Source organism: Cupressus sempervirens, chromosome 2 (assembly GCF_028749045.1).
Source record: "Cupressus sempervirens isolate cs-2001-9-10 chromosome 2, ASM2874904v1, whole genome shotgun sequence".
NCBI lineage: Eukaryota > Viridiplantae > Streptophyta > Pinopsida > Cupressales > Cupressaceae > Cupressus > Cupressus sempervirens.
The window spans coordinates 386,273,167-386,294,590 of NC_143119.1; the positions used below are offsets into that span (position 1 = coordinate 386,273,167).

Sequence of the window (21,424 nt, forward strand, 5' to 3'; positions counted from 1 at the left end):
AAATGACTTGATAATAATATTGAAAGATAACATATCTAGCATCATCAATTACGATGAATAAACATAGAATGATACTCTATATCTATCTAAATCTTCTTAGCATGTGGTATCATCGAACACATGATACTATGTCATATTACTATACATGTGATATGATATCATTGATACTATTGATAACAGTATTGAAAAGAATACAATATACAGGATAACATCTGGAGAATAATTAAATTCTTCATTTATCCAAGTTGTGACTTATAGGTACTGGCATTCCTATATCCAAATTATATTAGATCTACCAAAACACACAATAAACTACAGAGAATAATAAAATTCTTCCTTTATCCAAACTGTGACTCATAGGCATAACAATGTCTACATCACAATGTGATCTTGAACTCATGTAGATCTGAGAGTCGATCTCTATTGTTTAGCACATTATCTAAGAGATCATCATCTCTCATAATGTCTTTTATACGAGTGTTCATTATCTCAGAGATTGTCACCTCTTAGATAATGAATTCAAATGGTGGATGTAACAACCCCAATAGGTTATAACTTCTTCAAACACCAAAAATCTTTATACTTTAGTTGTTTGACATTTCGTCAAACACTTTGCAAGCAAGGGTTATCTGACTGATATAACTTTACAGATTGCTGCAGTGATTCTTGTTTGGATTTGCCTCAAAGAGAATGCTTACAAAAGACTCCAAGTTGTCTAAACAATGACCTAACATAAATATGCAACTAATTTTGGCAATAGTGAATGCATATATGAGTTCTAATCATGAAAATGATCACTTACAGCCAACTGGTATTTTAACAAACAGTTGGTATGCAAGCTAACTGGCTGATTAAAAATGATATATTAATGCTCAAAGACAACTATTAATGACCAGCAATTGTATCTCCTTAATTGAGAATGAGTATCCAATACAATATTCAAACTAAATTAGCCAAGACTCTTGGCATTTACAAAGATATCAAAATATGATGATTGCTGGTAAAGTAATATGCACCTACAGCTGCCAATGAAAACTAATGCAACACTAAATATCTAACTTCAATACTCCCCTACAGCAATACGCTAATTACATGCACGATTAAATACAACTAAAGCCATGGATTGCTGATACTATTGTGAGGAATGTAAAAATGAATGATAGGTTTGATACGAAATGACAATTACAACAGCACTCTATAGTGAAAGGAAACTATGAAAATACATATTAGACCTGGCATATGAAGTCGCCTTAGAGAATAGATGTATTGCAATACCATTGAATAGAACATAACCTCCTCAAATGCCCAAGTCGTGCCTCTCTAGCTGCCACCCCTGATTTATAGATGGCTGTAATAATTTTCTTTGCTTTTTCGAATTTACTTTTTCGGATTGCTTTTTTTTTTTTTTTTGGATTGCTTTTCTGGACCTGCTTTTTCGGCCTACTTTTTTCGGTTCTGCTTTTTCGGCCTGCTTTTTTTCGAACTGCTTTTTCAGCCCGCTTTTTCGAACTGCTTTTTTGGCCTACTTTTTTCGGACTGCTTTTTCAGCCTGCTTTTTTTGAACTGCTTTTTCGGCCCGCTTTTTCAAACTGCTTTTTTGGCCTGCTTTTTCGAACTGCTTTTTCGGCCTGCTTTTTGTACTCAAATATTTTTTTCTCAATGTAGCACAAATAGAAAACTAAAGTATCTTCCTCCCAGCTGCAATAATTCAAGTGATATTTCACACCCTCAAAATTGCGTACCAATTGAGAGTTTTCGTTCTCAATGGCCACAAATATTTTTTCTCAATGTAGCACAAATAGAAGACTGAAGTATCTTCCTCCCAACTGCAATAATTCAAGTGATATTTCACACCCTCAAAATTGCGTACCAATTGAGAGTTTTCGTTCTCAATGGCCAATTGTGTCTATTGCAGAAACCCTAGGCTCCACAATGCACATCAACAAACATCAACATCAACAACAACAAATCTGGATGATTAGAATGAAGCCCGGGGTGCCTATTTATTCTTTTTCCTCCACTTTCTCCAAAAGCTTCTAGAACATTATTTTGTTTTATCTATTAAGTGACTTTATAAAATATCTTATAATTCAAGTCACTTTATTAAATTAATTAAATATAAAGTTACCTTTTAATATTTATTTATTTGATAACTTTATAAATAATTAACTTAATACCACTTATTTATTTAATTAAAATAATTAATTAGTCATCCTCATAAAATACTCATTATTTTGGATAACCTAATTAATTAAATTAATTAAATCAAATTGCCTCCAAAATGGGGACATGACAGTCCACCCTTCTTGAAATTGCTTGTCCCCAAGCAATGGCTGAACAGTAAACCAATCAATCTACCTGGATCTCAAATGTAGTCATGAACTATACTACTGTCAATTAACACAGGCTCCTGCAATATCCTCTACAATATATACAAGAGGAATTCATAATCAAACTGACAATTACAGCTCAACCAAACTCCAAAATCACAACTGCCACAGTCAGAAACCCACGAGACACAATCTCTTAGAACATCAAAACCCAAGTAAAGTGGACAAATCAAACTGCCAACACAGTAAGTACCATCAATGCATCCCACTGGCCTATACAGAATGTACAATCCAACTCTGCAACAATGGTGAACACTCCCGAATGAAACTGTACCAAGTATGGAGAATCCACACATTGTACAACTCTTGCAGTCAACACAACTCTGCAGATCACCAGCCACTATCTCATATCCATAACTCCCATGCATCGCTGATGGCGAAAAGACATCACAAGATAAACAACAAGGAATGAGACCCAAACCAAATCTGCCTACCATCAACTCCTCAACACAAGGATCAAATGCTAACTGATGTACATACCCTGCAGTATAATGTTGATAAAAAGAACCAACCTCAGTCAACAGCTCACCATGAACAAGTGATACAACCCACTATGACTGATCACCAGCTAAGTCAGGAGATGTCATAGCCAAAGGAGTAGAATCAATAACAACAACTACTGAAGCATCACTCCCAAACTCCTGCTCTAAGTCATGTATTATCAAGCTGTCAACCGCAGAACCTATCGCCATGTCATGCCCATCACAACTCTCATCTCGAGGCATCAAACTATCCCATAACTGATGTCAAGCACTATGAGCCAAAGTACATCTCTGTATCATCATCTCATCAACATGGTCATCAAAGGTAAATTGATGAGCATACCTCACAGTATAATGCCGATAGAATGCGCCAATCTCAGTCAGTGGCTCAAACTGCAATCCAGATGAAACTAACTGCAATCGATCACTAACCAAGCTGGAACTGACTACTACCTCCGAAGACATCACCAAGGGAGTAGTATTACTAGTAGGAACCATGCCAACTGTCGGCTCACCAACATCACACATGATCTTTGATACAACATCTCTAGTCTCCGTGCCATCAGTACTAGAGGCCACCACCATGTCAGGCATACAACAATCTGCTGCAGCACCCAACTCAACTGAACCTGACTCTAGTGGGAACGAACCTGATATGCCAATGTTAGTATCAAGGATGGATGCATCCCCATCTCCACTGTCTCTGATAATTTCGACCATGGACATCCTCGGATCACCAGACACCACAGCTTGTGACTATACAAAATCTGGTAAAGACTGCAATCGCTCTAACTCCATGGTCACCTTAGCCAAATGAAACTGTGACTCCTCGAAAGCCAACTGTGTACTCTCAAGAATCTTAGAAGTCACCTCGAGCTGCTGAGTAAGCTCACTCACCTCATCTTCCTTGGCCAATAATGCATCGTATGCTGTCCTCCCCCACTCCATAAGATAATCTTTGTCGGCTACGAGCTGCATATAATTCTATCTCAGAATCCGAATAGCCTCCCATAAAGAGTGGATCTCTGTCAAGGAAAAATAACTGCCTCCCTGCTCATCACTAGTAGGAGAACCCCATCCATAGACTACTAACAACTGACGAGTAGCATCGAAATGCTGGCAAGCGATAGCAATGTCTCGCTCACTAACTCTCAACTGACTAGACACATGATGGCACTAGCTAGACTGTCTCCTACAAACCTCCTATGACACACTGTCTAAGGGAGTATCCTCAACGTTACTGGTCTCTAGAGTATTACCAACCATATCCTGCGAATCAACTCCAAAGCTCATATCAACATACGGAGTATCAAAAACTGTAGCACTGCTGTCCAACTCCTCTGTACCAAAAGAAACTGCCAAGGAAGCTAAATCTTCAAAACTACCCACTACATCCTCCTGGATGTCATCAAGGCCAATATGATCCTAGGACTCATCTGTACACACTGCCAAATATGAAAGATCATCAACACATTCCAGCAAGAATGGTCGACTGGATATATGAACAAAGCCCAACACCGGTGTATAAAAACTAATACCAACATCGGACAAGCTGCTGGCACAAGAAAAGACAACACCGTGCAATCTGCTAATCAAATCCATGATAGCACCCAAACAATCACTGCTACCAAAAAGTGATAAAGATCTCCAGTCAACTGAATCCCAAACACCATTATAACAATCTCGAATCCATATCCGTAAACTAGAATCAGCTGGTAACTCAAGCAAACTCCTCACCTGAGTAATATGACCAATACCAACTAACTCCACATATCTGTCTGACATTGTCCTTGTATCCTGGATGTGAATGCAAGATGAACTCACAACATTATCAACGACCACATATGATTTACGTGCCGCAGAAAGCTGAGTATCAAGAGTGCAAGATGGAACTAAACTCAACTCCATGCCATGCTTATCCCCATGTCTCTCCCAGTCCTGTAATGCCAATGGAGTATTCACCAAAGAAGCTCAAATGTCCTCAAGCTCGCGAGAAAGCCTGTCAACTTCCTCCTCCTTCCTCCTCAAGGCATCTGAATAGTCTCTGACAAGGCTAAGAAGATGGTCACGATCTGATATAAGATGTAAATAACTCAACTTCATCGTTCCCATTCCTTCCCTAATCACCTGTAAGTCAACACAAGAAGACTTTCCCTGAACTCCCTTATGTCTACCTTGTAACTGAATCATCCGGATGTGATCCTCTATCATACCCTGCATTTTGTCATGATGAGATAATGAAGTCACAATACTATCTTCGCTCATCTTCAGCTGGCTGGACAAATCATGTGAAGTACTACCAGCCTCAACCTCATGTGACGAAGCATCTATCTGTGCCTGGTACTCTCTCTCAGCAAAGTCATGAATGCTCAATGTTTGCTCATCTCTACCAAGTATCTCACCATCATGCACAACAACATCCTCATAATCATCATCTGAACCCACTACGTTGTAGTCACTACCTGTTGAAACTAAACCATCCCGAGTACCTGTGACATCACCCTCTGACGACCTGTATACAATTGTTTCAACTTGAGTATCAAGTTGACCGTTACTATCAATCTGCATAATATCCATTCCCACTACCTTCTGAAGTATTGTGTGCCCAACATCTTCCTCCAAGCTAGTCTGATTTTTGTCCTCCCTAAATTCGGCTATATGCTGGTCACCAACTACTGCAAACTCCTTGTAGAGGTTTCTAGATACCTCACTTGTAGAGACCTCTTGTTCCTCTTTCTCTTTGTTCTGTGATATAGTCCTCTTAAACATGGAAACCATCAATTCATTCATCCTTTTCTGACTTTCATCCAACCTTTTCAAATTTTGTTTAAGCTTCTTCATATCCTTGTCCCACAGCTTTTGGGTATTTGAAGTAAACATGATTAACTAACTGATTCAATATCCAATCTACCCAACAGGATGGCAAGTCAATAGCTCTGATACCACTGTAATAACCCCAATAGGTTATAACTTCTTCAAACACCAAAAATCTTTATACTTTAGTTGTTTGACATTTCGTCAAACACTTTGCAAGCAAGGGTCATCTGACTGATATAACTTTACAGATTGCTGCAGTGATTCTTGTTTGGATTTGCCTCAAAGAGAATGCTTACAAAAGACTCCAAATTGTCTAAACAATGACCTAACATAAATATGCAACTAATTTTGGCAATAGTGAATGCATATATGAGTTATAATCATGAAAATGATCACCTACAGCCAACTGGTATTTTAACAAACAGTTGGTATGCAAGCTAACTGGCTGATTAAAAATGATATATTAACGCTCAAAGACAACTATTAATGACCAACAATTGTATCTCCTTAATTGAGAATGAGTATCAATACAATATTCAAACTAGATTAGCCAAGACTCTTGGCATTTACAAAGATATCAAAATATGATGATTGTTGGTAAAGTAATATGCACCTACAGCTGCCAATGAAAACTAATGCAACACTAAATATCTAACTTCAATACTCCCCTACAGCAATACGCTAATCACATGCATGATTAAATACAACTAAAGCCATAGATTGCTGATACCATTGTGAGGAATGTAAAAATAAATGATGTATCTATTAATGAATGATAGGTCTGATATGAAATGACAATTACAACAGCACTCTATAGTGAAAGGAAACTATGAAAATACATATCAGACCTGGCATATGAAGTCGCCTTAGAGAATAGATGTATTGCAATACCACTGAACAGAAAATAACCTCCTCAAATGCCCAAGTCATGTCTCTCTAGCTGCCACCCCTGATTTATAGATGGCTGTAATAATTTTCTTTGCTTTTTCGAATTTGCTTTTTCGGATTGCTTTCTTTTTTTTTTTTTGGATTGCATTTCTGGACCTGCTTTTTCGGCCTGCTTTTTTCGGTTCTGCTTTTTCGGCCTGCTTTTTTTCGAATTGCTTTTTCGGCCTACTTTTTCGAACTGCTTTTTCGGCTTGCTTTTTTCGAACTAGTTTTTCGGCCTTCTTTTTTTGAACTGCTTTTTTGGTCCGCTTTTTCGAACTACTTTTTCAGTCTGCTTTTTCGAACTGCTTTTTCGGCCTGCTTTTTGTACTCAAATATTTTTTCTCAATGTAGCACAAATAGAAGACTGAAGTATCTTCCTCCTAGTTGCAATAATTCAAGTGATATTTCACACCCTCAAAATCGCGTACCAATTGAGAGTTTTTGTTCTCAATGGCCACAAATATTTTTTCTCAATGTAGCACAAATAGAAGACTGAAGTATCTTCCTCCCAGCTGCAATAATTCAAGTGATATTTCACTTTCAAAATTGCGTACCAATTGAGAGTTTTCGTTCTCAATGGCCAGTTGTGTCTATTGCAGAAACCCTAGGCTCCACAATGCACATCAACAAACATCAACATCAGCAACAACAAATCTGGATGATTAGAATGAAGCCCGAGGTGCCTATTTATTCTTTTTCCTCCACTTTCTCCAGAAGCTTCTAGAACATTATTTTGTTTTATCTATTAAGTGACTTTATAAAATATCTTATAATTCAAGTCACTTTATTAAATTAATTAAATATAAAGTTACCTTTTAATATTTATTTATTTGATAACTTTATAAATAATTAACTTAATACCACTTATTTATTTAATTAAAATAATTAATTAGTCATCCTCATAAAATATTCATTATTTTGGATAACCTAATTAATTAAATTAATTAAATCAAATTGCCTCCAAAATGGGGACATGACAATGGAACCCATAACAGTCAATAGCCTAACAATAAAAATTATTTTATTAATAATTTAAAGAATGCAAATGTATTACAATTCAACCATACCAAGTATTTTCCTAAAGTGATCTATCTTCACTCGAGAGAGACATTTGCTAAGAATATCTTCCATCTAATATGCAGTGCAAATGTATTCTAATTTTGTAGTATTCCTGTCTACCATATTTCTTACATAGTGATAAGGTATTTTGATATGTTTGGACCTATCATGAAAAACTAGATTCATAAAAAGCTTGATTGAACTCTGATTATCACAATGAATAATCGTAGGATTCATGGCTTGATCAAATAATCTCACAAGTAACTTTCTAAGCCAAATTGCTTCACGAGAGGCCATTGCTGCTGCAATATATTCAGCTTCTGTGGAACTTTGTGCTACTGAAGACTGCTTTATGCATACGCATCATATCATCTATGAGCCTAAACTGAAACATCCTGAAGTGCTTTTCCTATCAGTAACACTTCTAGCCCATTCTAAGACTGTATCCATGTAGGTCCAATTCAACTTTCTCATACTTGAGCCCAAGATTAAGAGTGCCTTGTAAGTATCTCATGATTTGTTTGCCTTGTGAGTCCTAAATCTTTCATCTCAAATTCTCTGTTTAGATCTTTCTTGCATTGATCTGTGAGATGATCATCACCTATTATTAGTAAATCATCAACATACGGAATCAAAATTACCATATCATCTTTATCCCTTTTATAATGAAGATTTCGATCAGCTTCATTCTTAGAGAATCCTAAGCCAGTGAGATACTTATCAATTCTATCATGCCATACCCTTGGAGCTTGTTTAAGCCCATAGAGAGCTTTCTTGAGCCTACAAACAAAATTTTTAGAGTTATAAGTTTCAAATCCTTCAGGTTGCTCCAAATATACCTCTTTTGTACAATCTTTCCATTCAGAAATGTTGTTTTTACATCCATCTAATGTACTTTCCATCCCTTCGATGCTACAATAACTAGGACTACTATTACGGAGGTGTATCTGGCAGTAGGAGCAAAGGTTTCTTCATAATCAATCCCCTCTTTCTGAGAGAATCCCCTGGCTACGAATCCGGCTTTGTATTTTTCAATGCTACCGTCAGCAGTATGCTTGATCTTAAATATCCACTTGGAAAAAACAACAAATTTTCCTTCAGGTCTTGGAACAATTTTCCAAACATCATTCTTCATAATAGATTGGTATTCTTACATCATGGCATCCTTCCAAATTGTATGTTTAATAGCATTTGAAACATTGGTTGGTTTTTATTTAGACAAATCATTCATGTTTGTTTCATAACTAGAAAATCTTTTGGGTCTTTTACTTTCTATAAATGTTCTGGATGGTGTAACAAAGTCTTGTGCTTCCTCTAATGTCTTAATGACCCAAAGTGGTCTTTTCTTGGAATTTTGAGTTTCTTCAAGATTGAGATTTTGAATTTCATCTTCAATTTCTTCAGTGTTCTCCCTCTGAGACTCAGATTCAATATTTTCTTTAGAACTCGGTAAGGGAGAGGGATCTCCAGAACTTAGGGCTCTTTTGAATGCTAAATTTTCTTCAAAAATTACATCCCTATTAAGTTCAATATTTTTCTGACCAGGTATGAAAATCCTATATGCTTTAGATGTTTTACTATACCCTACAAAAATACCTTTCTGGGAGGGTTCTAACTTAGTTCTCATTTCTTTTGGAACATGTATATATACTAGTCACCAAAAAATCTTTAGATGACTTGTATTAGGTTTGACCTTAGTAAAGACTTCTTCAGGAGTTTTTTCTCTAAGGTAGAAGTGAGGATTTTTGTTTTCAATATAGACATTAGTACAAGAGGCTTCTGCCCAAAGATAATATTCTAAATTTTGATCAAATATCATAGCTCTTGTAGCTTCTATAATTGTCTTATTCTTCCTTTCTGCTACCCCATTTTGTTGTGGGTTATAAGGAACAATATACTCCCTCTTAATTCTTGTTTCTTTACAAAACTGTTTAAACAAATCTGAGGTATATTCCCCTCCATTATCAGTCCTAAGAGTTTTAATTTTATGTCATGGTAAGTTTTCAATTAATGTTTTAAATTATTTAAATCTCTTAAGGATTTCTTCTGATTCTATACATTTTAAGAAGTAAATTCATTTTTTCTTAAAGAAGTCATCTATAAAAAGTATATAGTACCAGAATTCTCCAAGAGAAGGAACAGACATAGGTCCACATAAATTTGAGTGGATTAATTCCAAAACATTGTTAGTTTTTCTAGTGCTATCATGAAATGGACTTTTGGTATTCTTACATAGAGCGCATCCTTTGCATACACTTGAATGATCTTTATTTAACTTAGGTAAACCAATAACCATCTTCTTCATAGTCGATAAGGTTTTGAAATTTAGATGTCCTAACCTTTTGTGCCATTCGTTTATATCAGCAACTTCATGAATTATAGCTTGAATGGGTCGACTAGGTTCTGAATTTAATTCATACAAGTACCCCTTTCTTTGACCAATCAATTTTGCTTTCTTAAATGAGGAGTTCTTAGTCCAGGTCATTACTTTACTGTCCATGAATGAAACATTATGTTCATCATCTTCAAGTGTTGTAACCGAGATTAGATTCATTTTTATTCTTGGTAAAAAGAGTACTCCTTTGAGATGTAGAGAACTACCCAACTTTAGTTTCAAGGTGCAATTCCCAATTCCTTTGATTGAATGAGCGGAATTATCATTGATGGTAACTTCACCATCAACTTCTTCGAATATAGAGTCTAGTACTTCTTTGTATCATGTAATATGTCGGGATGATTCACTATCAATCACCCATGCCTTGCTTGATACTTCATTTGATAGTGTTCAATACAATACACAATTTTCAAGAGCATAGTTATCTTCTTTAGTAATGTTTGTACAGTTTACTTGCTGTTTAGAATTCTTAGGGCAATTAGATCTATAGTTTTCAAACTTTTTGCATTTGAAGCATTTTACTTTGGATAGATCTTTCTTAGGTTTGTCATTCCTTTGATTACCCTTCTTCTTCTTGAAATGTTTTTTCTTACCTTTATAGGAATTTGTGTTGAGAACATGAAGTTCTTTGACTTCAGTTTTCAACTTTCCCTCTTTCTTAAGTTTTCTAGATTCTTCCTAAAGAAAATCTCCCTTAAGTCTATTGAAGTCAAGAAGATTGTCTCTAGTACTTACTCCTTGTGCAAAGCTTTCCCATAAATCTGGTAACCCAACTATAGCCATTAGTGTTAGTTCCTTGTCTTCAATTATGGTTCCTATACTTGGAAGTTCATCTCTTAGATTAGCAACCCTTAGGAAGTAAGAATTGATCGATTCTCCCTTCTTTATTTGTATATGATTTAGTTGCCTTTTTAGTGTGATGACTCTAGTTGCATTGTTGACCTCATATGCATTTAATAATGCACTCATCATATTAAATGTTGTTTGATGTTTCGTTAGCATGGGTACTATTTCATTTTTTATTGCACCTAATATGATCTGCATGGCTTTCCTGTTTCCTTTACTCCAGATAGTTCTACTAGGTTCAATAGCAGGTTGTTTGGATGCGGAATCAACAAATTGTTTTACATCATTTTCTTCAAGAATCATCATGATTCTAAATTTCCAAGCATCAAAGTGTTCTTTGCCATCAAACTTGTCCTTGGGTTTGATTGTGTATGCCATTGAAGATAGAAGAATGATGCTAGATATATATCAAATCTTATTGTTTAATTTGCAGAGCGTAGGTTCAACTACTAGAGCTCTAATACCATGTAAAGTTTCTGCAAATTCTAAGTGATCAAATCTGAGATAATACCTTTTTCTATGCTTGTTGAAGATGATCTTCCTTAATCAGGCTTGTATGAAGAAATGTCTATAATATATTTTATTATTCTGAATTTCTTTATCTCTGCATTAATTCATAAGGGGCAGACTTGCTTAAAGTAGCAGACTTGTACTTGTGTGTCCTTTTACTACAACCAAAGCCCACATATATAAGGTAACCAAAGGGCATGTCCCTTGAAGGGACATGAACCTATCTAGGTCGGCCTTTACCTGACTTCTCATAATCGGTGCCAAAGGAAGATAATTAATGTCTGTTACAAACTAACTAAGGTTAGTTTAGTTTCATACTTAAATATCATCACCCAAGGGAGACACCGATCATGCCTTAGACAAGGAGCAAGTATTAATAGGCCTTTCATGCAAGAACAGATCTGAATGATCTTGTGCAATCAGGTCAGTATAATATCGAAGTTACAGATTTAACATTCTTGGGTTATAAGAATTTTTCCCTTTAGCAAGGTTTGGCGATTGGACTTATCTTTAATATATGCTGATCAGTTATTATTTTTCAAGCAAGATAATACTGAGAAAATCAGGCTATGATTTTCTTTGAGCTTCATAAGAAGTTGCATCACTGCCTTTGTTATCCTACCTATCCAAATTTCTAGAATTCTTCCATAAATGCATCCCAGTGCAGATAATCAAACTTACTGTGCCATATATGAATAAGAATAGGACTTCATTCCCAATGCCCATGTTATCCTTTGAACATCTAGCCCATGTTTAATTATACTTATAGAAGAAATGATAGTATATAGTCATATATTGATAGTGAATAGATTATACAATTCTTCCAGTTGTGCTAAGTTGCAGTATGGCTTGCTACTTAGTGCAGAAGTCATTATTTGTATCTTAACTTTATGCAGTTTGACTCTTACCACTTCACCTCCATATTCTCTAGAATCCTTGAGGATTTAACCATCTCTCATTCTTCAAATTGACTTAATTCTGTTTTCTATGACATTACTGTTCCTATGTGCTATGACCCAGTATTTCTATATCCAAGGAGCTTATACTGTCTTCGTAGATGTACTTTTGGTCACAGTTGCTGACGTTTTCCTGTGCCAAGATTACAGTCAAGTCATGTTTTCTGTGATTATAATTTCTTTGTTTCTAAATGCTGGAAAGTGGGCACTAGTTACTAATTCGACAGCTAGCTGATAACTATTGGATTATATGTAGGCAATATGATTGCGACTGAATTGCAAGAGAAACTAAATCTACTGTAATGTAATGGTCATGAATTTATTATTTTTCTATAAATGTAATTGGACAACATCACAATACAAGATACTTCTATTTGCCATTTCATATTTTATCTTACTTTATAATATAAGAGGAATTGAAAAATGCCTTGGTGTAGCTTGTTTCATGAGTTCTTTCTATTTTCTTACACATGAACAGATCTGATTAACACCCACATTTACAGCTCACTGCTGAATTTTCAAATGCTGGAGACCAAGAATGCTTCTATGCAGCCTTATATGCCAGCTTGTATCATGAAGCTCAGGTCTGTAAAGAACTATTAGTAAAAATCTATTAAATTTTCATATCATTACTTTTTTGTATATGTTTTTGTGCTCACTCCTCATGGATTGAGTTTAAAAACAATTCCTGTTGACAGGCATGTTATTCGAGTGTTAGAACATAAAAACTCTAACTGGCTTTCAACTTGATTTTGATTCACAATTCAATGTGTTTGTGCAATTTTTAAGTATTCTATTTTTTTTGAATTTTCACCATGTATAAATAAATCAACTACTACAAGAAATTAAAATCAGATTATAGCTTGAATGGATTTTCTCAATAATTTATTTGGAAATCATAAATCAGAAATGCACATTACTTGAGCGGCACTTGAATTACAATACTTCTTCAAGCTAAGCCTTCAAATTGACAATCTTCTGCTCACGGTATTACCTTGATGACAACACCCAACCGCTGATTGTAGATTTGCCTATGTCCAGCCTCAGACTTTACAAGACACCGAGTGAAAGATCGCATGCAGTGGCATTAATGCTGTTACATGCCTCCAAACAGCTCTCTCACGGCCTGGCAGTGTAAAACGCAAACCCAGCAATGCTGCGGTGGCTCCTCAGTAGCCGTCCTGATGTGATTGTAGGTCTGGAAGCAATTTGCGGCCTCCCTATTGTTGCTGACCCAACCATCTATCAAGTTCATCCTTATCTCCAACCACGGCTGCCAGAATTTCCAAATATTCAGATGTCCCAATGTCAAAGCGTTCAGTATGAAACCAATGTAGATGGCCAACAAATAACATTAACCTCCACAATTCAAAATTGAATCTCAACCAAAATCTCCAAGCCACGGGAATACAACAAGGAGACTTAGCAAATTTTTTATAACAACACAATTTGCAATGAAATTACTAGAAGAATCTCCGAACACAGGAAACATAGATAGGAGATTTAGATAGTGAAATCACTATACATCAGTAGTGACTTCAAACATCAGAAACTTCAGAGACCCTTACACTTCAGCAAAGGCTCACAATTCAGACTCAGGGAAGCCACAAAGGCACAAAAAACAAATGTATAATCAAGCATGTCTTTTCTAATGAAATAAGCTCTCATTTATAAGCTTTTGTTGGCAGAAGTTTCCATAAAACTCCATTTCAGAAATCGTGGAAGTTTCCAAAAAGAACTCAACACTAGAAACTTTCCAACTTGCTTTTTAGAAATATCTCTTTAAGTCATTATTATAATAATATAAACATTATTATAATAATGCAACTTAATGAATAATAAATAAATAAGAGCTCATGCAATTATTAACCTCCTTAATTGCAGGTGACGACCAACTGCCAAGCCATCCACTACACTGCCGAAAATAGCAACTGCCCATAATAGACTTACTAAAAATAGTAAGTAATCAACTGAGACCCCCAAAACACCCTATCAGCTCATGAGGGTTGCTATGATGAGCTAACTCTATCAACTGCACAGACTGGCCAAAAACAAGGACATTACATAGAATACTGATACTGAATAATATATATGATATGTTTGAATGTTGCCTCTTCATTGTCAACCAAGGACTGAGTTTTTCACAAAAAACACAGTCGGTCTACAACATATTAGTATATTGGCTTTCACCTTGGTAAAAATGGATCTTGTTCTAAGGACACCATTATTGTAGTTTCTTTTATCCTTTGTCATGCAATATACTTCAGCTTATTCTTCACCCTAGTAAGCACTTACATTTTCTAGACAAAGGATATAGAAAAAAATGGAGCATTTGTCCATTTTGAATGTGGTTGATGATGATGGATGAATTGATTGGAGATTATTAAAAAAACTTAAGAAAAGAAGAGCTGTTCACTTGCATTTATATAGTCATACTTGAGGCCTTAGAATTTGAAGATTTAATGGGTATGCATGCCAACTTCAAATTGTAATATTTGAATTACTGGATTCATTTCAATGCTAACCAATTTAATTGTAATACATCAATAGACTATTTTTTTTTCATCATTAGTACATTCACAAAATATGTCAAATATAGTATAATATAGTATTTGGCAATACTATCTTTCAAATTACCCTTTGCTTTGAAAAGTTGGGATATCTTTGTATGGATATCTCTCACTAGGGTCAAATCCATCTACCATATGGTTTTCCTCTCACTAGAAATGTTGTTATAATTATTAGGTAGTGGTCATTTATGAGCTTTAAGTTAGTTTATCTTCTTTCCATTTCTGCTTTCAATTTATGATTTATTTAGAAACATTGTCTCTGTATTTCCTTATTATGAAGCCTTTCATCTCCGTTGTAAAATGTCAATTTACCATTTCATGTTAATAGAGCAAGTTCTTTTTTTTTCTTTTTTTTTTAAATCATTTTCATCATGAAAATTTTCAAAATATTTTTGACTGATTTTTTCAACTGTGAAAAAAAATTGAGGTTTCTGTAAATTGTGGGTTTGTCTGCAAATCATATATATTTACAAAGTAGAGTCAAGGGTTTTTCTTTGCTGAAGTTATTTGGGTTTCTTTGGAAAATCACAACCTAGGTTTTCTGGAAATTGCACAGATTTTCTTCTCCACCTTTCAAGGGTTTTCTATTTAAACCCTACAAAGGTGGCTTTTTGGAACAAAATTGTGAACAGCATCTCTATTTTGGGCATCATTCATGGTCTCTACTACCTTGTTTTCTTCTCAAGCATTGAGAATCTTGCATATTATTCAGGATTGAGGATTTATGCATGTCGGTAACCCACATTTCAATGCGCTGTTTATATCTGCATTATCTTTTTCAGAATTAATCCATGTTTTTAAGAGGCATTTCTTTTTACCCAAAAACTTAGATTCACATCTCTCTTGTCTCCCATGCACCATGTTTTTCTTGATCGTGACTCCTCTGCAACTTGCAACAGACTTCTTCTATGATTTTCTAAAACTTGTGAGGGTTTTAAAGTTGCAATCTTTGCTCATTTTATACCCCAACTAGTGTTTCAACTGAAAAATGGTTTTGCAGCTGGAAGCAAATATTAATGACTACCTATGTCACATGAAGGTTTTTTCTGCATTTTTTTACACTTTTTAAACAAAAAGATGGATTTTCTTTTTTTCCTTGAAAATCAAAAGTTTTTTTCCACATTCAAGTGCCTAGGGATTTTTGAGTATCAGTTCTTGGATCAGATTGTACTTGATAAAGCTGCTGATCCCATGGCAGCAAGAAAGACTAGTACAAGTTTGATGAGTATAATCAAGAAGCAGTTATCAATATTCTCATTCAGTATCAGGGTTGACATTCTTTTAGAAATGTTGTCTGGCTAGACAGTTGTAAAGATTTGGATGCATTTGAACAATCTTCATGTAAAGGCAGATTAAGTATATATCTCTAATTTCAGATCATTTTCTTTCTGCATAAATAAACATGTTATTAGACAAGGAGTGGCAGACCTTGTCTCTTGTATATAAGTTTTCTAATACATATTCAGAAAATAAATGAGCCTTGCACTTACATAATCAGCATGACCTTGATGCTTCATGTAGTAAACACTATTATTATGCAATTTAACAGTTATCTTTACTATGATCACTCTTAAATGGTACCATACCATGGCGACTCCATGAAGGACTGGTGACATGATTATCGATTGAATCCACTCATCATCATGTACCCATCCTTCATGTTAGGATCATGTTTCAATGTTTCATGTCTGTATTCATACACCATTATTCATTTTTGCACCCTATAGCAATATCTCATATTTCATATCTGCATTATACAGCCAAATTTGTGGCCATCTATTATTATACAACATTACCTCACTATTGCACTATACCACATTTGCATTCCCTGGAGGAATGATACACATACATGTTATCAAATACGTGGACTAATGATTCATTAGTTGATGCCAACAAACATTGATTGCATTAATGATGGGACATAGTTGTATGCAATACTTTGTCACTTGACTAGTGATGATTTAAGGAGTTCACAAACATCTCATTTGGCATGTGAACAATATACATTTCTTCTCTAATCTATTATTTGATTGGTTCATTGATCTTTTCCCATTTTGGCTAGCGGTTGCAAGATTCTTAAGTTTATATTAGAGAAAGCACCTCTTGTATGTTATATTGGAATCTTAGACACAACATTTTCTATACATATATATTACGCAAATTAAAAGATCAATATTTAGACACGACAATCAATTGGTCGAGGCAAGAATCTACTCGTTCATTGCACATTGCTAAAGGATCTATCAAAGACTATAGGATCTACCTCAAGACATCTAAGCGATCATAGGGATTCCCTACAAGCACAAACATTACAATTGTATAATACTATTGTAAATCAAAGACCACAAAATCCAGTCTATATTCTTATTTGCATACTTTAGTTTGTATGTATATACTTGTGTATATTCATTAAGTAAATCAATGACTAAAGAACTCATGATAGAAGCATCAAATCTTCCATTTGTATACATTGTTGGCTAATGTTTTGTAAGTCACTACGACCACAACTTACGAAATTGTGACATTAGGAATGTCTCATGAGATTTCTCTCTCCTCTCAACAATTTAATTCAACGCTTCACGACTACGGAACTTAACCGAAATTACAAAAGGGGTGGTTCTCTTAATCAATTCCTCTTTTCCAAGAATGATTTACATATAAGTAGAACTTTCTAACTTGATGTAGGAGCATCTTGGGTGTAAGGACAATCTTGCAGTACCGAAAACATTTCTGATTCATCTTTCAATAAGGGCTTTATCAGTGTAGAGATGTTATTTTTGAAGGCTTATTATTTTTAATAAGTTGGTCGTTCAAGCTTAGAATGTTCTAATTTCTTCCTTGGAAGTTATTTTAGATATATCAACCTACGAGGAAAGTTTCATTGCAATACCAAGTCTATTTGTGAAGCTATCAAATAATTTCAGTGTTGGAAGTATGCTAATAGGGTATAAAAGCTTTGAGCTCAATTTTGAAGGCTTTAGAGCCTCCAAAAAGGGGTCAAACCTCGATAGACTAGAGATTGCACAAGCCAAATACTATAGAGCATTTCATGGCATTTTTGAAATGGAGTCATAATAGTTAATTAGAGAACCTAGTGATGAGTTATGGTCTTCAAAAGTTGCGCCACCTAAAATGGATGAAAATGAATTTCCTTCAAAAAAATTGAGTTTTGAAAGTTGTTGGGGCCTACTTTAACGTATAGTAATATTTTAGGGTTGGTCGGCCTCAAGGTCTAGTGTTAAAATTTCTAGAACTTTCTCAAGTAGTGGAAAACTACTTATATCAAGAAGGCCTATAGGGTTGTCTAGTATAATTCTAGGGATGTTTATGGTTACTCTGGAATACAAAATGTTGCAAGGAAAATGACCATGTGGCTATGCATGTTATATTTTTTAAATTTGTAATTTCATACTTTTGGAGATAATAAGAAGCCCCTTTTTTTGTTCTTAGAACTTGTTATTTGTCTATTTTTCCTTTGTGTTTGTGTTATTAATGAGAATACACTTCATCAAGTGGTATTAGAGAAAAAGTTCCTTAGCAAGTAGACAAATCACCAAATGTGATGTAGTTTGCACTAGGACTATGGTTGTGGGTTTGAGTCATAAGCACGAAAATGCGTCCATGAAGAGCTGGAGGTGTGACAAAAGAGGGTTTCAGAGCCCTCTAGAGACAGGTGCAAGCATTGCAAGAGGAGATTTCTAGAGTAATGAATATTGTGGTAAGAGATGAAAGTGAGGACAAATTTGAAAAAGGCTATGTTTGACATGAAGGAGTAGATTGAGCTAGGGATCGATTGGATCAATGAATTAGAAAAATATTTGGAGTATGAAGATATTGAAGATCCAAAGAGGATCAAATTTGCAAAGGCCAAATTGAAGGGTCATATGAAAATTTGATGGTAGGAGATTTAGTTTAACCAAAATAGAAGAGGAAATAAGAAAATCGCAAGATGGGATCAGATGATGGAGAAATTAAAGAGACAATTTATTTTGGTCAATTATGGGCTTGATCTGCCAAAGAAAATGCAAGGGTTGAAGGAAGCGGGAAGATCTATTCAGGAATATACAAAAGAGTTCTACTAAGTCCTCATCAGAAAAGGTCATAAAAAAGATGATAGGGAAAAAGTTGCATGTTATTTTAATGGGTTAAGGCTAAGTATTCAGGAGGAATTGAGTCTAGTTAGAATTACCAATATTGAAGAGGCATACCAGTTTGCCTTAAGGGTGGAAGAAAAGTTGAACAAGAAGCTTGAAAGAAAGCAAGGTGGATGAGGTCATAGTGGAAGATCCATCAAACGTTCTTATGGAGGCCGAAATGAGGATGAGAGAAAGAGTGATAAGGCTAGTAGTGTTCGGTGGATATTTTGCAACTGACAATTTGAAAAAAATCTAGTCACAAAATAGGTAGACCAGCCACAATGTGTAAGATAGTCTCTCCTACCTTCAAGGGAAGGCTTCCCCCTTCTCACCGTTCCTTGCATCAACTCAAGGCAAGCAAGAGGTTGAGAGATTTAAAAGGGTATTACCAAATTTATTTTCTCTTAACTTTCAGAGAAGAATCCACTTACTCGTGGAGCGAGTAATGGGCAAGATGAAACCTCTAACTACACTTCTATCTAAGTCACAATTGTACTCAATCAAAGTTCAGCTTCAATTGTTTCTTTGTATTCACTTTTCTTTCAAAATAATACTACACAATCAAATTTATGCTTGCACAATTTCTCTAGAGCTCTCTTGCATACAATAAAAAGATGATTCCTATAATGACAGGGCACTCCTCTATATAGGCAAAGGAGTTGAGAAAAAGGAGGAAAGAGTGGGAGCAACTCAACTGACATTTTGACCTAGTCTAATTAACAAGAGAAATAATTAGATTATATGTCATAAGGACATGTAAATCTTACTAATGTAATTACATAGTTTCATGCAATACATCCTCTTCAATCTACAAACATGAAAAAGAGAACAAAAATGACAGAAAAGAAATGAAACAATCCTAAGGATTGTTCTTAAGTGCCTTAAACTTGATGATGGCATCATGAACTGAAGGAAAATATGAGATTTCCATTGTCTTTGATATAGCTTTTATTCTAATTGCGTCGGCATATGCTGATTTTACAACTTTACAATTTGCTGCAAGAGAATCCTATAAGTGCTTTGCTAAAGATTTGTACAAAGCAAACCTATTTATTGTGTGAGAGCCAAAATCTTCAGAATTTAGATCAGCATTATCTTTGATTGTATATTCTGAAGTCACCTTGTCTATTGTGATCAAGTTGTCATGCTTAGTAAGAACTTGAGATCCCATTTGTTCCAGGTCACACATTACCTTAGTTTTAATTACTGACAATCTTCTAAGGCTGCCTGCAACTTTTTTACAAGTTTCCTCAGTGTCTCTTCCATGTAACCCATGAGTCCATGACACCTGTAGAACATTTCACAAGATGAAACAACATCACATGCAACCAGGCCATCCAAATCAAAATTGGCAATTTCATCCCAATTATACAGTATTTCCTTGAAGGTGTTAGCTTCCTGATCTAGAGATGCAATTTGGTCATTGTAATGTCCCCGATTTGGACATTTGGTTTAAAAATCCAGCTGTGCATATAATTTTTATTTTTCTCCCAATGATGCTTACAAGAATGTTATTATTTTGTATATATATTTCATAGAGTAAGAGTCACGTCCTCTCATAAGAATAATTATATTATATTAATAATAATATAATTATATTAATTATATATTTATATTAATAAGCTTAGTTTATATTAATTAATATCATTATATTAATATTATTATTATAACATATATAATATATCAACTATATATATTATTAGATTATAATACTTTATTAATATAGCACGTTGCTACTAAACTGAAGCACCATAAATTAAATATATTTTCTCTTTCTTTCCAAATATATAAAAGACTAAGAAAATTGCGAACATGATGAACTACCCGACGAAAGCAGGAAAAACAAGCATATCTAAAACCAAGTCTCTCCACCATGCAAAGGGGAACAACACTCTCCAATTCAGAAACCCGTTTGAAGTTCTTGATAAGATCTAGGACAATAAAAAAAGCAACAAATTACCTAAAAAGTCGAAAGGATTTGAAACCCTAATTCGGCTTCACGAAGAACACAACGTTGTAATCCAAAAGACTCAGAAGAGCATAAATGAATACGAATGGTAGACCATTGTAAACAGGAAGAAATTGAGACAAAAAGGTAGAAGTCAGCATACAAAAACATACAAAAGGATCGAAGACACAAATCACTGGCTGAAGAGGCAAGAGGACTTCTTCAATAAAACCAAATACCCTAGCAGGAAAGAACAAAAATCTTTGCTGAGGCAAAATCAACATCATAAGAGATTAAATCAGCCCACCCTGATATCCAAGCCGAATAATATTCCTCTAGGTCCTTCCCCATCATGAATTCGAGCTCTAGCAAAAAAACAGGAAAC

General features: G+C 34.9%; 1 protein-coding gene across 5 annotated transcripts in view; it reads left to right on the top strand.

Annotated features, from left to right (window-relative positions):
• The window catches only part of LOC149572750 (Tetratricopeptide repeat (TPR)-like superfamily protein), a 366,782-nt gene that overhangs the window by 217,749 nt on the left and 127,609 nt on the right, over positions 1-21,424 (top strand). For all 5 annotated transcript variants that reach the window (XM_089813834.1, XM_089813835.1, XM_089813833.1 and 2 more), the window contains exon 6: positions 12,889-12,969. In XM_089813834.1, the coding sequence (XP_089669960.1) occupies positions 12,889-12,969 (81 nt within the window). The remainder of the gene's footprint in view (positions 1-12,888; positions 12,970-21,424) is intronic.